The 20630-nt window shown below is 43.9% G+C and overlaps 1 protein-coding gene and 1 long non-coding RNA gene across 7 annotated transcripts in view; one reads left to right on the forward strand and one right to left on the reverse strand.

Annotated features, from left to right (window-relative positions):
• MEIS1 (Meis homeobox 1) overlaps positions 1 to 20630 on the reverse strand; it is a 136305-nt gene that overhangs the window by 59868 nt on the left and 55807 nt on the right. For all 5 annotated transcript variants that reach the window (XM_047746080.1, XM_047746081.1, XM_047746082.1 and 2 more), the window contains exon 8: positions 686 to 831. In XM_047746080.1, coding sequence (XP_047602036.1) covers positions 686 to 831 — 146 coding nt within the window. The remainder of the gene's footprint in view (positions 1 to 685; positions 832 to 20630) is intronic.
• On the forward strand, positions 1137 to 10548 carry LOC125109263 (uncharacterized). Of its 2 annotated transcripts, XR_007130168.1 has the most exons (5): positions 1137 to 1292; positions 1680 to 2047; positions 8409 to 8561; positions 8674 to 8820; positions 10374 to 10548. It is a non-coding gene; the product is annotated as an uncharacterized LOC125109263 (long non-coding RNA). The 2 variants fall into 2 exon arrangements; XR_007130167.1 differs by lacking the exon at positions 8674 to 8820.

Consider the following 20630-nt stretch of genomic DNA (forward strand, 5'->3'; position numbering starts at 1 on the left):
CTCCAGTTTCTCACATCTCCAGGAGAATTCCTGCAGTGAAAACAGCAATACTCACACAGACAATATAAACTGTTACTCTGCTTGAAAAGTCACAGGGGACTACACAGGAAGAGCCGATGCTATATTGCTGTTTTCCTTTACAGTTCTAAGTACTGGGACAACTTTCACTGGGCGGCCCTGACTCAGATGAATGTTTTGTAATGGCAACCAGGCCACTGAAACCACTTAAAAGCAAATTATGTGAACATCTTGCCATTGCAACAAGATTTAAACTTTTTGGACCATTCTCTAGAAAGGTCCACAAAGCGTTCAAAGAAATTAAGTCCTTCTCTCTGGGGTTTGGCTTACTTTTTTCTTAGTAGGAGTTGGTTCTAAGTACCTCAGAGTCACACTGAGAAAAGCAACATCATTAACACACATACTTAAAATCACAAATCACAGGAACTCCTAAACCTTATGACTTACAGTTAACAAAATTACAATAGTGAACTTCAAATAAAACTCCTCATTTGGGGTAAGTAGCTAGGAAATTAAGTGCTAACACTTTGGTAAAAACTAGGGGAACACAGAGATTTATGAAATATTCCAAGTGCAGAGGGGATCATTTCTTCCCCCATTTTCTTTTCTATCACAACTGGTTCACCGTCCATATTTAGTTTACATATGTCATTTAGAATCCACTTACTGTTAGATGCTGGAACAGCCACGCCCTCATGATATTTGTGGCTACTTTGGGAAAGATGCCACGCTTTTTGTGACGCTTTTTGTCCTTATCTGGATCATCATCATCACCTGTGCTGGGGGAAGCTACACTGTTGTCCAAGCCATCACCTGCAAACATAGTGAATCAAATTTTGACTGATGCTACCTTGACATGCTTTATTCAAATAGAATGCCTTTGGATATAAACAAAACCAAAAGAGCAATATAAATGATTAATAGTTTATTTGGTACTTTTTATTTTTTTTCCAAGACAAAGAGAAAGAACAAGGCCTAGGCTCAAAAGTAGTAAGGAACTTCTTCCAAAGAACAGTGGGAAAGGTCAAAGGGAGTGAAGGGAAATAGCCAATCTCTTTAGTAGGTTTTTTTGGTTGCCATGGTGATGATTCAGATGTATATAGCTGAGATGTGGTCAGTTAAATATGGTGGTGGCCATGGGCAGAGATGCTGTCCCTGCCTGGGTATCCAAACCCCACCTCTAGTCATTGATGTTAACTTGTGAGAGGATGCATTTAGGATATCAACTATTTCCACAAGTGATCTATCTGAAGACTAAAGTAGGCCATGGAAATGTAAGTAATCCATCATCTGAGCGGCTTGACATAGGAATGCTTCAAATAGAATATAATTTTTCTTGTCATAAAAAGAGAACATCAAGTTTAGTAAGGGCAAAACTCCTGAAATAGTTTTTTAATTAGGAAACAATTACTATGTAAGTCAAATAAAGTGATGTTGAGCTCATAGTCAATTGGAACTGTATTACCCTAAAAGTCCAGGTAGTTTCTAAAATTTCTTCTAGATTAAATCTTTCTCATTTGAAAAGTCACCTGTTTACAAATTCCTGAATACTGGATCCTATTCTTCCATTGATTTGTGTTATAACATGTATGTTGTTTCTTCTAGAAAATATTCTGGCTCTGTGACACCATAAAACAAAAAATGTAATATTCCTTTTACAGTGCCGTGTTGAATAAGACCAAAAAAATGAAATCTCTGCCCATATAACCACACTGTCCGAAACAAGTCATAGGGTTCGAATGGAAACTAAGTATACTTTGTGTTCTGGCACGAAACTTCATGGGAAAACCAAGCCTGGACTAAACCCACTACAGTAGAAAGCAGCTGAGCTTCTGTCAAACATGCCTCCCTACCTGCTGTCCCAGTTCTCCAAGGAAGGCACCGACTTTGAGAAAGGAACAGGTGGGTCCAGCCCAGGAAGAAGAGCTACAGAAGCAAGGCTTTGCAGTGAAGCAACACATTCACCTATGAGCACACTCCCTGGGTTCTGTACATCACTGGAGAGCCATCCACATGCCCAGGAACTCGGGTAAGACAAGTTTCCTAGCCACTGTATACTGGAACTAGCCTCATCACGTCATGAACTTATGAACTTATGAACTTATTCCGTATTCCTTATTTCTGTTACCTAAATACACTAAGTACAAATACACTACCTTGATTTCAGTTATTGCAATCTAATCTACAGTCATTATGTTGCCATTAATCAATTGTTTTTAACAGCTCCCTCAGGAATCCTCTGCCCATCCCCCCCACCAAAAGGAAATTGTCCCCAGATCACCTTAACTTGTACCAAGGTAAACTTTAAAAACTGTTGGGTGAGGAACAGACTAAATTCCAACATTTCTGCTATGACTACAGCATATGCCATGAATACAAAACTTCTGCAGAACTTTTCTGAGTGTGATTTTTTTTGAATTTTAATTTAAAAATTTTAAATACAATACATTTTAAATACAATACATTTTATTGTATTTAAAAATTTTGTACTTAAAAATCCATCTATTGGGGCGCCTGGGTGGCTCAGTGGGTTAAGCCGCTGCCTTCGACTCAGGTCATGATCTCGGGGTCCTGGGTACGAGTCCCGCATCGGGCTCTCTGCTCAGCAGGGAGCCTGCTTCCCTTCCTCTCTCTCCGCCTGCCTCTCTGCCTACTTGTGATCTCTCTCTGTCAAATAAATAAATAAAAATCTTAAAAAAAAAAATCCATCTATTTTGTTAAAGTTCCACATGATCGTAGCTGTGCTCTCCGTGGAAAAGGTCATAAAGACCCACAATCCCAAGGCCCTCACTGTAGCAGCAGCGGAGAAAGTTCTTGGGTGACTTACCCAAGGTCACCCAGCAGGGTGGTCCCTGCAGGACCAGACACCCGCATCCCTAAATCAGTGCTCCTTCCACCCCACCAAACTCTCATTATTTGCATAACCAAGTGTTTTATAAGGAGTCCCCTTGGATTTGCCTAATAAATTCCTTGAAAGTCCAGTATTTAAAGAGGCTTTTTATTCAGAGAAGCAATTCACCATATAAAATAACAATTCATTAAAGAAACATGAGAAAAGAAACCAACTCAACAGCATTTAAAATTTCAATGGGCTAATCCACTTTCAATATGCAAAAGGTAACCGAGGAAAAGAAACATATTACTTGATCACTGATTAAAAATGAAAAGCTTCTAACCTAATGACAGTTTTTCACCACCTCTCCATGATTGTTTTCCACCTTAAAAAAAAATAGCCTTTCCATCTGTCTCAAAACCCCTTCAGATTAATTTAGCAGGCAATGCCTAGTGCCTGCCTCGAAGAGAATTCATTGATAATTTATGGAAATATCTACTATAATCCAGCGGAGATGACTTTTTTCCAGCTTTGTGCATCAATAGATAATCAAGGCCTTAAAGCAGCCTTAGCTTCCCATTACCTCAGGCAAAAGAATTCCTGAAAGCGTGCCTTGAGGGCACCTGAATTATATACTCCATTAGGAGAGGAAGGCTTTCTGCATTCCATGTGTAACACTCACCAGAACCTTTCCTGTTTATTTCTGCTGTATGAAAGCAGCAGCATTAGGAACAGAATTTTTTAAGTGAAGACTTATGTAGACACAATGGAGAAACCTTTCAAGCAGGAGCCAGATCACCCCCTTCAGTCCCTTGGCAGTGACCCTCTCCCGAATAAAAGGTTTCTATTACATCATTAGCTCAAGCCAAAAACAGCCTTGGCTTAATGCACAGTTTGTTCTTCCTACTGTTTTTAGGCAAATACAGCTACTTTACTCCCATCTGGGAGGGAAATTACACTGCTGGGTTGTAATCTAAGACAAGATTTTCATTGGAAGCAAATGCTTTCAATCCAGTGTAAATACTGGTGCATGTTCAGAAAAGCCTAAAACAATAAACCCTGCTCCTTCCCGACACAAGTTAGGGAAATGGAGAAGATGGGGAAGGAGAAGAGCAATACTAAAACACACGATTCTAAAAGCAAACACTTCCATAGATCTTAATAAATTGTTTAACCTCTTCCACTTTCTGGAATTGAAAATGGATCTCGAAACATCTCCACTTCGGAGGAAAGTCTAAATGGTCAATTGTACCTTCAGCATTTCCCTTCACTCTGCAATTTGATACAGTCACCTCGATGTGGTCTCTGGAGGATTTATTTCCTTTTTTTATTTTTAAGATCACTAAACAAACTTGGAGAACCGCCGGCCGACCACATGGCAGCAGGCAGCGGCTCTGAACCACATTTGTAAAATGTCAGCAGTGACTTCATTCCTGGAGCTGACTTCTCCTGCCGCCAAATGAAGGCAAACTGAAAAGGTGGAAATAATCATAAAAATGATGCTAGTCCATAAACAAGCTTACAGCCTCATTAGGATAGCAGTAGGCTCCAGTGGGTGATTTATGCTCGTTTTGCTGATGCTATGAGGAAATGCCATAGGGCGACTTTAGCCAATTGCTAATGGTTTCTGACAGCTTCTTAGCAACTAGTGCAAGCAACGTTGTGGCGTTTGCTAGTGACAGAAACCGAAAATGTCATATTATCTGCCCATGTGTCATGAAGTCCGTGTGGCAATTAACTAGCAGGCCAGTGACTGAGGGGCCAGAGGCTCCCGAAAATGGCCTTTGGCTATGCAGAGGCAGCCGATGGGCGCAAGGCACATGCTGCCTACACGTATGCAACATTCTAACGCAGAAATCCGCTTCCTTGTGACTCCCCCGCTCTGATGAGACCGGGCCACTCAGATCCCTTCTTTCCTTTCACTCAAGTGAAACTCTGGGCTCTCCTCCCTCTCTCTCGCTCTCTTTCCCCTGGCAGTGGCTCTGGCCTTCTGAGAAGTCTCCGAAGCAGTCTGCTTTGATATGATTATCCAAATGACTCCTTAACGGGCAGTACCTGGTTCTGCGCATTTGGGACGCTGGAGTCCAAGGTGCTAGCCGTTTTGCTGCTCTCTCACGAATTAGTCTAAAAGGATTGAAGCTCACTGAAGCGGACTCATTGCCTGTCAGATTGCAGGGAGCCGAGGGACTCAGCAGCAACAAGACACTCCGTGAAAAACACCAGGCTTCTAACGAGCAGGGGGGAAGAATCCTGGCCACACTTTCCAGTTTCCGAGCTATCAAAACCATGCACTATATGTCAAACTGTCAAACCTTTCAGCGTGGGCCATTTGCCCTTTCAAATAATATTTAAGAATTGTTTTTACAAAATTTTATAGGCCATGGTCTAGTGAAAGAGGCCAACCAACAAAGAAAGGAATTTGTACTACAATTCGTCTACGGACAATTTCTTGCGAGACCTGGTCTGTCCCTGCGGAGCAAGGCAGGTGACCTGTGGCAGCTCCCAGGCTGTCAGAGAGCTCAGATTTCAAACACACTCAACTCAAACATCCCGAGTCGCCTATTTAAGCATGCCCGGGCATTTAGACTGTGCTATCTCGTGCCTTTCAAGGCAGGATAAAGCGGCATTTACCGTATTCAGGCCATTCAATGGGTCAGACTGACCGTGTCAGCAGGGGCTCCTCTCCGGCAGGTCAAAGCCCTGCTCCCGTTTTTTCTCTTTTTCCTAATGCCCTCTCCCCCTCTCCAACCCAACCCCAGGACTGCCCATCCCCAAAACCTATTCTGAGCCAGGCAAAAACAAACCCCCCCCCCCAAAGTGCCCAAGATTTACATCACAACGGAGAGGAACTTCCAGGGTCGGTGGGTCAGCAGGTATAAATAAAAATGGGTTGTCTGTCAGAGCGTTCTTTCTGTTGGGGAGGCTAAACTCCTAATTAGGGATCTGAACTTTCAACTGCCAGGGCAGATGAAGGTGTAAGGTTGTGGACCTTCTTGTTTTGCTAGAGCTTCACGACAATTCATTTACAATTTTGCCAGGGAGACGCCATAGTTCCTGGCCAGGTCTTCCCCTTCACTTTCGCTCTACGCCTCTTCAAGTGTTTGGAAACAGAATGTTGGTCCCAGAAATGGAAGTAGACTCAAAACCAAGGCCATCTGTAATCGCATCTTTTGATACGGACTAAAGTCTATCATGTCTTGAAAGGTGACAAAATGGTCAGTTTAAAAGCATTAAGGCTGTACCGCTCGTGTTGTACGCTGGCTAACTTTTCAACCAGTGTTAAGGGCTTTTCCCTCTTGCCTGTTTTCTCACATAGCATATCTACAAAACAATATGGCATTTCAGCCCTTATGCAGTGTGTAGAACATTCCTGCCCTTCCAGGGGCTGCTGGTGCAAACACCCCGTCAGTATGGAGAGGTCGGGTTTCTTTTGTAGTGGAGCTATCCGAGTGTGCCAGGTTGTTAGGAAGAATGTAAAACTACCCCAAACCCACCTCTCCAGATCACGGCTGTGTCTACTTAGCCAGAAGTCAGATGGGATAATGTTTCTGTGTTATGTTAAGAGGATAAATGGTGAGAATTATAGACAACCCTTTCTCAGGAAGCAGCTAGAATATTTCAGAGGTTATAAAGAAGTGTTTTGTCTTCACTGAGAATGTGTAATCACTGCCAGAATGAGTTTTCTAAAATACATATCTGATCTTATAACCCCGCCTCTTAAAATCTGCTGTGGCTACGGTTTGCCTTCAGGATAAAGGTCACACTTTTGAGCCTGGCATGAAAGGCCTTTCACATTCTCTCTCCGCCCCGGGGTGTTTGCAGCCTATCTGCTGCTGGGTCCCCACCCAGACCCTGAGCCTCCTGACCTTCTCAGCATCTCCCCACAGGCATGGCTCTCACACCTCTTCTAGGTTCCCTGTGTAGCCCCCTATGCACTGTCCTTCCTGGCAAGCTCCTTGGTGACCTTTTTTTAGGTTCAGCTCCACTGCCATCTCCTCTAAGAAGCATGTGCTGAACTCTGGCTGTTCAGTGACACCCCTCCCCAATCCCCAATTTTTCTTTTCCTGACACGCCTCCATCCCAACACACTGTTGTACTCCATCCGGCAGGACTGTTGTGTTCTGTAGTCTATGTCCCCTTGGCTTGATTCTAGGATATATGAAAGCAGGGACGGGGTCATATTCCCCCTCTAAGATTCTCTAGCCCCTGGCTTATCCCAGTGTCCAGGGTACAGACTTGTCAATGGCATAGTGAATGACTGAGCGAATGCATTTCTTTTTTCACTGCATGGAGAAAACCACAGTTTCCATTTCCAGCTGTTACAATCCTTTTTGATACATGCTTAAACTCTTGAGGAATATCCACCAAGGAAAAATCAGTAAAACTCTAAGAAAACATAAAGGAAATGCATTCTCCAATGCTGGGACGTTTTCCTTGGAATCTTTCAACTCCTCTTGGACAAAAGATGGACGGAGAGAGAGAATCGGAGCTCTTTCTAGTCTTTGCCATAGTTTCCCAGGAATACATTTCTACGTCCTTCAGTTACAATTTAAAACTCTCTACCTAACTAAAATGTCTTGCAGTTTGTACATTTTTCTGAGTTCAACTCTAAAAAATAAAGCCAAAGTTTGGCTTCCCTCTGAATTTTTAATTTTAAATATATCACTTGACAGGTCTCCTAGTTTTATCCTCGCAAAGAAACTCAACTGTCTCTCAGCGGACAATTGCACCCTGAGCTCAGACTCCAGGCTCAAACTTTACAGACTCAGTGCTAAATACAAAACTCTAGAACTCTGGCTTTTCCTTAGTTTTGCCAAGTCATGGATCGGCTATCCCCACAGCATTCCTCCACACCCGCCTCAGCAAATTTTCAGCAACAGGTTATCAGAGGACCTTAGTATCTGATACTATCATACAGGCTGACTGCCACAGGGTCCTCGGAGACATTCGAAAGGATTTTATAAGATCAGTGAAAACCTAATACAACCCCGTAAGTCTTACTACGCATTTTTAAGAGAAACACAGTAGACTTTATATATCTTCACATTTGCAGCCAACATACAAATACATAATTGTCTAAATCCTTCACTTTTGAGTTTGACTTGAATTAGGGCTCTGTTACCACAGCCTCCCTTCTGCATCTCTTCTCATCCTTAGGTGTTTAACATTTCCTTGTTCTTAGTTCAAAGTGATTCTCAGTTGATCAAAGAAAAATAACAAAGGAAAGCACATTCTCGTATGTTTTATGTTACCACCCACCACTTCCCTGAAAATCTGGAGGTGGTTCCTTTGGAAACCAAGATAAGGAGTTAGATGTTGGCACCTGCCATGCAGTATGAGGTTCTAGAAGGGGTATAAAAAATGGCCAGTGTTACAGATACACTAATGGCAGTGACTGATAAGACAGAGGTAAGGAAAAGTGGGGGAGAAGATTAAGAATAAGCAAACTTTAAATAAACACATTATTGGCACTTATAAGAAGAAATGCCTAGGTACATTTCCCAAGGTTGGCTTTATAGAGATTTGCCATGAAGCTTTTCCTTTCTCGTTGCTTTAGGTCTGTTAAACAGTGACAAAGACTTGTTAATATTTAGCCCCTGTGGAATGAGCTCACAGCCTTATTCTGGCCTGTAGTGGATTCCTGACATCACAGAAACCTAACGGGAGGAATGGAGACTTGAGCCTGGAGGAAGTAACTCTCTCAACGAAGGTACTGCCTCCTTTTCTGAAAAGTAAAGTGTGAACTTTAAAAATGAGCCCTACACAGGTAACCACCTTTTGCCTAAGCGGTCACTCTTACCATTCATTTATTTTTTTGACAGAAATGTACTGAATTCTGACTATGTCCCAAACACTATGTCAACCATGAGGGACACAGATGGGGAACAAAATCAGAAAGAGTCCCTGTTTCTACAGAGCTTTCCAGATAGAGGGCACAGATGTGAAACAAAATAATCACAGGGATAAAGGTACGACTATACTCAATCAGAAACAAACATAGGTCTATGAGTGTTGAAACAAAGGAGACCACTGAGGAGGAATCTGGAGCAGAATCTGAAGGGTGGAGAAAGTCGAGCGGGTGTAGGGAGCAGCCTAAAAGGACAGAGAGCAGAGAAAGGACTGCAGGCCACAGGAACAGCAGGTACAAGGGCCCTGTGTCTGGAAGTGTGATACAACCACAGAATGGGAACCTGGGAAAGCAGGACCACATGAGGCTGGAGAGGTGTGTGGAGTAAGTCCACTCAGGGCCTTGTGGGCCATGGTTCAGGATTTGGGTGTCTGTCCCTAGGCTTCTGAGTAGTGACCCACACGTACTTCTGTGGCATCATCAGTCTCTTCTCCATCACATGCTCCAGTACTACCTCAATGTTACCAAGTAAAGCCTCATTCCCCAAGGTCTCTTTCTAGTTCAACCTAACAAAGTACTTGATTCCAAATTAAGATGGGGGAATGAGTCCATTCAGGTAGACCCCAGCACAGGCACAGATCACACTCTGAAGTTAATCTGTAAGTAGGTCTCTTGGACACTGGAACATCTTTTCACATAGAAGCAAGTTATGAATGGTGTTGGGTCCCAAGGCTTGCTCATCAAAGCCAAAGTAATTCATTAAGTGAATAAAGTTCCAACACCAGAGCCCTAGGTGCAGAAAGTATAAGAAGAAGGAGGAGATGAGTTGTTGGCTTTTTTCCTCGTATTTTTGTACATAGAATCAGCCGAGGAAAATATTCAAGTATGTGTAAGTGCCTTTCGTACCTCCTTTTCTATATGTCACATCCATTGCTCAGCAGGCATCTCCTGGAGTTTTCCACTCTCCCAGTGCCTTGTAGGGGCACTTGGCCTCCCACTGTGGACACCCCACCCACACCTATCCTTTTCCTGCTGTGAGTTCACATTTACCATCTCCCAATGACCCAAATACCCAGCCTTTCAGTCTAGTTTATCTAAGCCAGACCTGTTGAAGTAGAAAGCGATCTGAAAGCACTAATGGAGACTCAGCAAGAAAACCTGATGCCCCCTCACCTTCCCAGAAATGTGGGCATCTTTGAAAGAAAATTTGTTAATGCAAATGAATCTTTAAATGGCAGAATTTCAGTAAGTAAAGTTTTTTTGTTTATATTTTAAAGATTTTATTTATTTATTTGAGAGAAAGCATGAGAGGGGAGAGGGGCAGAGGGAGAAGCAGGCTCCCCGCTGAGCAGGGAGCCTGATGTGGGACATGATCCCAGGACCCTGGGGTCATGACCTGAGCTGAAGGCAGACGCTTAACCGACTGAGCCATCCAGGTGCCCAGTAGTAAGTAAAGTTGAAAAAAAAAAAAAAATACAGTTGGTACTGTGGAAGTTTTGTTGTTAATTGTTGTTTTAATCAGCAGATGCCAGCCTTTCAGAAGAGCCCAGGATCAAGTTCCCAGACTTGTCCTTGCATCCCTCCACCCTCAACCACTCACCCCTTGCTCATCCCTCCTGCATTTGGGAAGTCACGCATCTCTCACCTTGCTCAGTGTTTCTTTCTTTTTCACAGAAACTGTGGTGGCAGTGAATGGGTCCTGGGAGTGCACAGCAGTAAGAGATCTTGGCTGAACAAGTGTGTGTATACGGAGGACACTCCTATGATCTGGGCGTTTATAACTCAGAGATCACCAACCCGTTGGAATAAATTTGGAAGAACTCCTTTGCTACAAATAAATTCACTCTATTAAGCATCTATCACTTCATGATTCTTCACGGAGACCACAAACCATGCTTAAAACATAGGAGGGTAAAAAGTATGAAAAGAATCCAACCAAACAACGGAGACCCAGAATGAAAATGCTCACTGGATTTTTAGGGAACACAAAGAAAATCTGTTGAATTACATTAATATGCCATTGATAGAATTGAGGGAAGAAATAGGACTTTCTAAATTTGTAGAAAGGAAGAATTGTCAGAGTTGGTCAGTATTCATATTTGCAGTTCACTTATGATTTATTTTCTGCATGTGTTTCTATGAATAGAGTACCACGGACAGATAAAAGATGTACCAAGAAATCGGCTACATTTTCCAAATTTTTAAAAAAAATCATTGTATTTTGTTTTTTGGAGATAGGAAGACCTTTTTCTAGTAATTCAATATGACTTTTGACTTGAATTCCCCTCAGGGGAACAACAGCAAATTAGTTACCTACATGCAGAGGACAAACAGCAATGATGAATAGGAAAGAAAAAAAACATAGATTTTACTCATTTTTCATCCATTCAGCATTTTTCTTTTCTTTTCTTTTCTTTTTTTTTTAACAACCAAACACCATGGAAAATCCCTGCAAAAACAGCATAACTTCTTAATGAAGTCTTACAAACTTCAGGATGTGAGTGCACTGCAAGATGTTACTGACATCTTTGTATTTATACTAACAGTAAAACAAAATGGAAATCCCCCAATCTTTTTCTAAGAAAAAAAGAAAGAAAATGTGCTATAGTAGCAAAGGTAAAACAGTGTAAAAGTGTAAAAGTCATAAACTTTTGTTTTGAAGCAACATCTCAGAAAGCATTTGAGGAACTAGTATTTTACCTTTTTAACATTATAGTAATGCACACCAAATTCCTTGAGATATTCCTTCGAAAATATTTAAATCATATATTGACAAATGATCTCAAAATTCTATTTAACCATGAAAATAAATCCCTCAGTCAAAACAAAAACAAAAACAGAAAACGAATGCCACACATGGGATCTTACAGCCAGGCACACACACACACACACACACACCATTTATTTTTGTGAGATCCTCAAATGCTTGCCATGTAATTTGTTTTTAAATTTTTATATACTCTGTATGTGTGTGTGTATATGTAGGTATATACCTATATATACACACCTGTGTTGATTGTGATATACCTGGGTGAGTGTGTATATGTACACTTACACAGAAAAGATAACATTTATTTATCAAAAAGGTCATTTCTTCAGCAAACTCAGTTAGAATGCACTTGAGAATGTGGGTTTAATAAAAAAAAAAATTCCAATATGCAGATTAGAAGCGGTTGAAGTGCTTCTCAACTTTGGCTATACATAGAATCATGCGGTAGTTTTCACAAATCCTGATGCCTACACTGTACCCAAGACCAATTAAATTAGTATTTTGGAGGGTGAGATCCCAGCATTAATGACTTTTAAAGCTCCAAGATGATTAAAATGTACAGCCAAGTTTGAAAACCAGTGGATTAGGGTCACAGATTATATGTGGCAAAGCTCATAGATTTTTTTTTTACAGAGAAATGGCCATAAGACCCTTAATCAGAGAACTGTTCTGTGTATATTAGATGTTGTTTTCAAGGGTTTACTCATCTGATTTCCTGCCTCATAGTTTGTAGACTGAGAATTTTGTCACAATGTAAGATGATAAAAAGGCAAAAAGGAACTTGGCCCACAAGGGACCTTTAGTGGAGAGGAAAACAGCCCTATAGATGTTAAAGAGGCTGTGTAAACAAACAAACAAACAAACAAAACTATGTAGCACAGCACCATAAGTCACATATCTACTGAATTAAATTATTTTAAGCTTGTGAAGATTAGATATAATACAGTGTTATGTGTAGTCTGGAGACATTTTCCTAAAAATGCCCCTAAGTTTTTTTGAATATCTAAAAAAGTAGGATTTTGTTCATCTGGACCACATCACTCTTTTTTTTTTTTTTTTAAAGATTTTATTTATTTATTTGTAATAGAGAGAGAAGCGAGAGCGAGCACAGTCAGAGTGGCAGGCAGAGGCAGAGGGAGAAGCAGGCTCCCCGCCAAGCAAGGAGCCTGATGTGGGACTCGATCCCAGGACGCCGGGATCATGACCCGAGCCGAAGGCAGCCACCCAACCAACTGAGCCACCCAGGCGTCCCTGGACCACACCACTCTTGAGCGAGAGCAGATTAACCAGAATCCCGTGTCCACGTTCTGTAGCGACTCTTCATGACTTGCCCTCATTTCACTGGTCTGTATAGCTAGATGGAGCACAGCCCTCAGTGTAAGCATCGTGCGTGGGTTAAACACAGGGCACCAGCACCCCTTCTGACCCTCCCTGGCTTCTTGGCGACCTTCTCTCAAGGTGTCCAAGGGTTCTTCATCCCCTTTCTTCTGCTCTCAGTACTTATGGAGGTAGAGGGAAGGGCAGGGTGTGTGCAGAAAGGGCGAGAGGTCAGCTAAAGGCGGACATGACTGGATGAGAGAGCGGGACCCACCTCCTGCAATAACGCAAAAGTTGGAGCAAGAGGAATGCTGTGGGTCAAGGGAGAAAAAACCAGACGGAGATTGCTTTGCATTCGAAATGAAATGGAACTAGGCTGTAAAATGTAGATTAGGAAGTCTTTGGGGAGAATGAAGTGATGTTAAGTACACAGGCAAGAAAGAAGTTGGGACAAAAAAGAAAGAAAAGCTTGTTATTCTCTTATGGTAAAGCCATCTGAAAATCCACCAGTTTCTGAAAGATAAGGTTTGAGAATTACTGGCATGTACCTGTGATTACCTCTAACCTTCTCTCCTCTGATTGTCCCAGATGCCAGTCTTTGCACCCTTGGGGGGTGCATACACCAGTCACTCAGTTAATTAGGACAGGTGCTTGCCACTCAGAATCAGCACGCTCTGTCAAGTGATGACTTCCTTTGGTGGGCACACAAGGATAAAGTCACTTTTACAGCAGTGATACTCCAAATCTAACTTACGAAGCCCCAGGGATCTTGCCAAAATGCAGTTTCCGATTCAGTAGAGGAGGAGCCTGAGATGCTGCATTTCTCACAAGCTCTGGGGGTTGCTGAAGCCGCATCGCAGGTCCAAGGACCGTGATTGGCATCCTAGCAAGGTTCTGAGGGATCTTCCCCTAAGGGCAAATAAAGCTAGAAAATGTTGGGTGCACGTGCAGGCCTGGCTACAGTGGAAGGCGACACAGTCTCTTCCAGCTCCCACAGTAAGGACCGTACCTGCACCCGCGGGTAAGGACAAGGAAAGGCTGTTCATGTCCTCATTTTGAGGATCACCTCGTGATGTCTCTAGGACTAACTGGAGTATCAGAACAAGCCAGGATGTCTCCAACTGGCGACTCTCCTTGAGTTTTGTTTTGGTTTTTTAAAGATTCATTTATTTATTTGAGAGAGAGAGAGAGAGAGCATGCTTGAGTGGGGGGATGTTATTATAGCAATGCACGCCATTACTATAATAATGGTATGGAGGGCGGAGAGAGGATTTCCAGCAGACTCCTCACTGGGTGAGGAGCTTGACCTCAGAACCCTGAGATCGAGAACTGAGCCGAAATCAAGAGTCGGACACTCAACTGACGGAGCCAGCAGGCGTCCCACAACTCCTTCCTGATAGTCCCACAGCCCTCTCTCCTCCATCTCCCCAGCTCATGCGACACCTAGCTCACTTGTCCGGGAGGCATTACTAGAGAGCAGTGTAGCCTCTGGAGTCAGATTGTCTAGGTTCATGTAAATCCCATCCTCACCACTTGATAGCTGCATGGCCCTGGGCAAGTCAGTTAACCTCTCCAAGCCTCTATTTTGCCCCTCTGTAAAAAAGAAGCATAGTAATAGTATAGTGTTGAGTTACTGAACAGATTAAATAAAATAAGCTACATTGAACATTGAAGACAGAACATGGCAATGCTGGCTTAGCCCAGGGAATGCCAGTTCCTGTGGTTGTTTTGCTACTGAGAACATTCTTTGAGCAAGGGGACCTTTCTCCTAAGCCCTGCACCCAAAGCAGAAAAACAATCACAGCCACTCTAGTTATGTGTCCTCATCTCCCCCATCCTGTTCTCCTTCCTAGCAGTCACTTTTCCAAAATACATAGACCCATCCTAGCACTGCATACCATTTTCATGTTTTCTTTCCCCCCCCCCAAAGAGCCCTGGAATGACGTGGAACTTTATACATGTGCTCTACAGGAAAATGGGTGGGTGGTGCCGCCTAAGGGGCCCATCGATAAGATTCTGGCGGCCTAGGGCTGGACAGTGATACACAGGAAACACGTTTTATTAATACAAGTTCTCGATCCCCACACAAAATAGGTCAATTTATAATACCTTGTCCTCTGCTCTCCAGATAATATTTCCATGGTAAATAATAGCAAAGGCTTCTGGTTTTGATTTGCAAATATGGAAAACAGTTATATCATTGCAGAAAGTATCTTTAAGGCCTAGGACACTTTCAAGTTATAGGCCATCTCTTGTCTAGACAGGAAGATGAGCAGTTATAATAAAAATTAATATTTATTGAGCACTTACTACACACTCGACATTGTGTTTAGCCTTTAATTTCAGTCACTTAATCCTCACGAAAACCTTAGGAGGTAAAGTTAAGTTCATCATCATGGTAAAAATAAACCAATTAAAAAAAAACAACAATTTCTCCATATTTTAAAAAACACTTGGGAGCCTGGGTGGCTTGGTTAAGCAACTGCCTTCGGCTCAGGTCATGATCCTGGAGTCCCAGGATCGAGTCCCACATTGGGCTCTCTGCTAGGTGGGGAGTCTGTTTCTCCCTCGGACCTCTCCCCTCTCGTGCTCCCCCTCTCTCATTCTCTCTCTCTCAAATAAATAAATAAAATCTTAAAAACAAAAACAAAAACCCCTTCACTTGTTATGGTTTTTTAGGTTTTTTTCAAACTGTTTTTGTAACCAATAGAGACAACTCCTACTTACAGACAGTAATGAGCTGCTTGGAGAATACACACCTTACTGAGTGCTTTCCCGAATTACCTCATGTCATCCTTGCCTTGGTCCCAGTGTACGGATAAGGCAATAGAGCTCCTTGTGAACGCCAACCCACATCAGACTCAAAGCTGAACTCCTAACCATCCCAGAATTACTCTCTCCACTTAACCCATGAGATTCGATGACAATCAAGATGTGTTAACCTCTAGAAAGCTCTCCCGGAGCATTAAGTGTCTTTTCTCATTGCTGCATGCGGTCCACAGCCAGCACAAAGCCTGACCCATAGCGAGGACTTCACAGACATCTCCTGGATCACACTCTTTCCACTGAAGTCAAAGAAGGAGGAGAGGAGAAGCATGCGATCTGTGAGCGGGATGCAAGTGTTCCTTAGTCAAAGATCATGGAAAAGGTTAAATGTGAAAACCACCTCCGAAATGTACGTGGAAGAAAACAAATACCGAGTGTTTATGGATCGGGGGAACGCATGCAAGAATGGGAGAACACCCCAAATAGTCACACTGCAAAAAAAAGTGAGGCCGTTGTCTTGAATGTGCCTCCAAACACTGAAGGAGAAAGTCATAGGGCAAGACATCACATAGGCGGTGGGCGGCGGGTGCATAGCCACCGGCACCCCGAGAGGAGTCCTGAGTTCTGGAGAGCAGGGCCAACAGAAGCCCGGTTGCCTGCACAGTGCCAAAAAACGGTCATGTATGGAGCTCCAAAGCACCCACTTTCCAGCTCCCACAGATGGTCTTCAAGTGTGTCTCGTGTCAGGAACCTGAGGTTCTGCCCGCAGGAGAGCTGGAAGGAGCCTGCGCCCACGGGCCTCGGCAGAGACAGAGCAGACAAGGGGCTGACCGCAAGCTCGAGCCACAGTTTCTCTCAGGGATTGCGTATCTAAGGAAGGCAAGTCTCCTCTCCAGGAGGGATCCAGAAATACAAACAAGGTTGCTTCATGAAACACCAGCCTGGAGCAGAAGACACTCGGGCCGCCCCTCACACCGGAGGGGAGCAGCACTTCCACATCCCTGCGGTTTTCAGTGATGACATCACCTACATGCTAATCTGAACTCTTCCTGGGGTGAGAGGCAAGTAGCAGAGTCCATGAATTATTTTCATCCACAAAAGGCAGAAATCATCCTTCCCCACAGAAAGGACCTTGGTCTTTAGGGCACTCTGCACCCCCTCTCGTCTCCTGCTGGCTCTCACCCCGCTCTGAGCTCCTGCAGCTGCCTCTACAGAAAGTTCACCAGGCAGCCAGCCCCCCTCGCTTTCCAGCACAATCATCCCACAAAGACTGGAAGTGTCAGAGTAGCCTCAGCTCCATGACGCTCCCCTAGACCTAGACTCGCAGGAGCGACGGCCACCCTGGAGCTGCAATCGTGCCCCCTGCGTCCCCACAAACAGGCCACCTCCTCGTACAGATGTGAGCCTCCAGGGTGGGCATGACTCTCGGTTTCCTGCTCTGCTTTAAGTCCCCCTTCTGGGCCTCGCCTTGACCCTGACCACAAGCTGCCTGGGAATCGCTATTCCTCTCCCCTCCCCCAGCCCCTGCCAGTCTTCTTTCCCAGGGCTGAATACTGCTCCCAGGAGGAGCCAGCTGGAGGGGATTCTCTCCCTTGAAAATAGACCTCAGAACACCCATCCCAGCCCTGCCCGACTTCTGAGTTGGCCTGTGGCCTAGAATGCCTTGCTGCTGGTCCCACCTATCAGACGGGGGATCCGAAATGCCAGGCCTGGACTTGTTACACCCTTTGGACACTCTGTCTTGGACCACCCAGCTGCTTGCCCACGGGCCAGCTTTTATATCCACGTTAGGTGCTCCCAGCCCTCATTCCTCTTGATAAGGAGGACGCTTCAGCCCTGCCCCAGCCTCCTCTTGCTGCCCAGTGTCTCTGTGTCTCTGAGATTCTAGCCAGGCGCTCGGGCTTCGGCGTGTCCTGCCTTCTCCCCATCTGGCATGCTAAACCGGGAAACAGCCCCAGATCACATCCAGTCAAATCCAGATGGTCTGTGAGAGTACAGTTTCCACGTCTGATACTGAAGGGGATGTGGGAGACATGGGCCATCCTCTCTGCATTTCATTCTTCTTTCCAGGAACCTCTGAAGTTAGTCTCTCTAAGGCAGGCATCTCCACCATTATTTGGGGGCAACAAGTTCTCTCTCGTGTAGAAGAGACCGCTACGGGGAAGAACAGTCGTCTAGTCTAGTCTGAGCAAAAAGCCTGCTTGAAAGTTGTATGGTGGGTCACCACAGGCCCAAAGCTACACATTGGTCCGCTCTCTGGTCAAAAAGCAGGAGTATGATCAGGTTTTAAAAATGCATAATCAGGGACTCCTGGGTGGCTCAGTGGGTTAAGCAGCTGCCTTCGGCTCAGGTCATGATCCCAGCGTCCTGAGATCAAGTCCCACATCGGGCTCCTTGCTCGGCGGGGAGCCTGCTTCTCCCTCTGCCTCTGCCTGCCATTCTGTCTGCCTGTGCTCGCTCTCTCTCCCTCTCTCTGACAAATACATAAATAAAAAATCTTAAAAAAAAAAATTAAAAAAAAATTTTAAAAAAAATGCATAATCATCGTAGGGAAAGATAATCTCCCTCAGAGAGGCCTGAACACTTTCAAGGCACGGAATGTGACTATGTGGAGCCACGTTACCATGAAAGGATGAAAAGCAACAGGAGGAAAGTTGAGCTGAGTGATCATGTTAATGGTTTCTCTTCGATACTTGCTTGTTTTCCTTGTTCTGTTTTGTTCTTTAATGGGAAAGTGGGTGTTTGGAGTGTGGGCTATTTGAATGTGGAATGATCCTTCTAGGTCTTCTTAAACTTAGCAGGGAGTCAGGGGTAAAATCCCAGATGGTCAAACAGTGATTTCACAACCTCAGGCCACAATTTCTTATCTTTCCAAGTTCCATACTTCCCCAAACATATGTAATCATGCCTGACCTAGAGGTCACAGCCCAGGACTGAAGTTCCAGGCCAGCCACTACTGTCTGCGTAGCCTTTGTGAAGGGACTCCACCCTGCTAAGCCTCCCTGCCTCCACCCACAAAGGGCTGGTGGGAATAAGGAACTAGCTAATTCAGAGGGGTGTTGTGAAGAGCAAGTAGAATTATACACAGGAAAACTCTTGGGAAAATGTGAAATAGTATAAAAAATGCCACTTCTTTAGAAGAACTTCTATATCTTTAGAAGATCTGCCAAGACAGAGGTAGGTACATTTTCCACATGCAAACAATGATGGCGGGTATCACAGTGTATTTCCACGGCCTGTGTATATACCAGCCATTCCCACTAGTCTATGAGCTCCGTGAGCCGAGTAAATGGGTCTTGTTCACCACTGGACATCCTCAGGGCCTACCCACTAGCAGGCAGCCAGTGCTTGTTGAATGGAAGGCCAACTGAAGTCATAAATTTATTTAGATTTATTTAGAGTTAACAGAGGGGTGAGACCGTTGAAAAGCAACTTTATCATTCCAGCTTTTGTTTCTCTCTCTTCTCTACAAGAAAATTTCTTGCCCCAACTTAGTTCCACTCTCTCCACATGGGTGGCATATACAGAATTCATGATTAGGAAAATGTAACAAAGAATTTGGTCATGCATTCCAGACGTTTGCTAATCCTCCCTTCTATATAAGGAGAGCTATTACCTATGGAGAAACTGATTGATTGGTTGATTCAAATGACTGAAAGGAGAGGAGAGGCTGAGGACACCTCTTACATCGGGCCACTCACTCTGTCACAAGTGGACTAATGAAGTACCATCTTCATTAGCCTGGTGAACCTGTATTTCTATATGGCGCATCAGACCACCACCTATATATGCACCGCAGGAAACAACGGGATGGCTAGAAAATCATCCTTAGCCTAAATTCTACTCATATTGCCAGCAAACAAAATACAGATGATCCACTCATATCTTCATTCTCTTTCTCTCTCCTGCTCGCTGCTTAGATGGGTGTGACTAAGTGATGGATGGGTCAGTTAGAGTAGAAGCGGTTAAAATGGTTATTTTATATTTAATGCAGAACATCCCTGTTTTCAGCTGGCCTTACTTATGAGAAAGTACGTGAGGGAGGGCAGGACAGTGGACTGTGTGGGTCCCTGGTAGGGGAGTCATAATGTATGGTGAAAGGTGACATCAAACAGGAATATTCTGTCCCTGTTCATTTGTAATGAATGGAAATGAACATCATAACATGTGGATATGTTTTTAACCACTCCACAGAGGCTATGGAAGAGTAATTACAATTTCTTGGCTTAATTTATTATTACTGATATGATGGGAGAAAACCAAGATCATTTTCTAAAGATACGGATGAAAAAGGGAATTCATTTATAAGGAAAGAGCTACCAAAATGATAACAGTATTAACAAGACTTGAATCCCTCAGTCCTTAAGGCGACTCTGGTTCCAACACATAACTGTAAAGTAAGGCACAAATACTACAGTTAGGAAAACATCAAGGCCCCATGTTAAACTGGGCGAGGACAACACACAGAATCAGAGTATGCACTCATTCTCAGATACTAAGGATCATATCATTGGGAGAGTGTCAGGGGAGATGAGGAGAGGCTTGAACCCCAGACTCGACCCCAGTTGAGGCCTTCAAGATCAAGTGGCAAGGACAAGCATTTTGGTTAATGCCAGCTGCCTTACGGTGTTAAGGGCTAGCCAGTGATCTCTTAGACAAACCAGTCGTATGGAGTTTAGGTTTTTAATACCATGGGCCAAATGCTTATGCGTTTGAGCTGTACAGGCCTCTCTGCTGGGCAACGCTGTCCCAAAGTCCATCCCCAAGTTTAAAGGCCACATTGGTGGACCATCAGCTTCCCCCGATTCCTCTTTACGGGGATGGGTATACCTGCATGGGAATGAGTGACGTGACTCAACCAAACGTTAAGAATGCAGTATCAGGCCCCAAATGTGTTCAACAATAGAGCCGAGAAGATGCAACTCTCCTTAGAGCAATGAGACAAACTTCCAATCCCCCGAATAGGAAAAAAGGAACTTCTTCCAGCTTATTGTTCCAAGTGACCACAGTTTTCACTAGCATCCATGCGGGATGCCCGGCCATCACTTAGGACAGTCAGAGCTGCACAGACACCTGAG

This window comes from Lutra lutra, chromosome 9, assembly GCF_902655055.1.
Source record: "Lutra lutra chromosome 9, mLutLut1.2, whole genome shotgun sequence".
In the NCBI taxonomy this organism is placed as follows: Eukaryota; Metazoa; Chordata; class Mammalia; order Carnivora; family Mustelidae; genus Lutra; species Lutra lutra.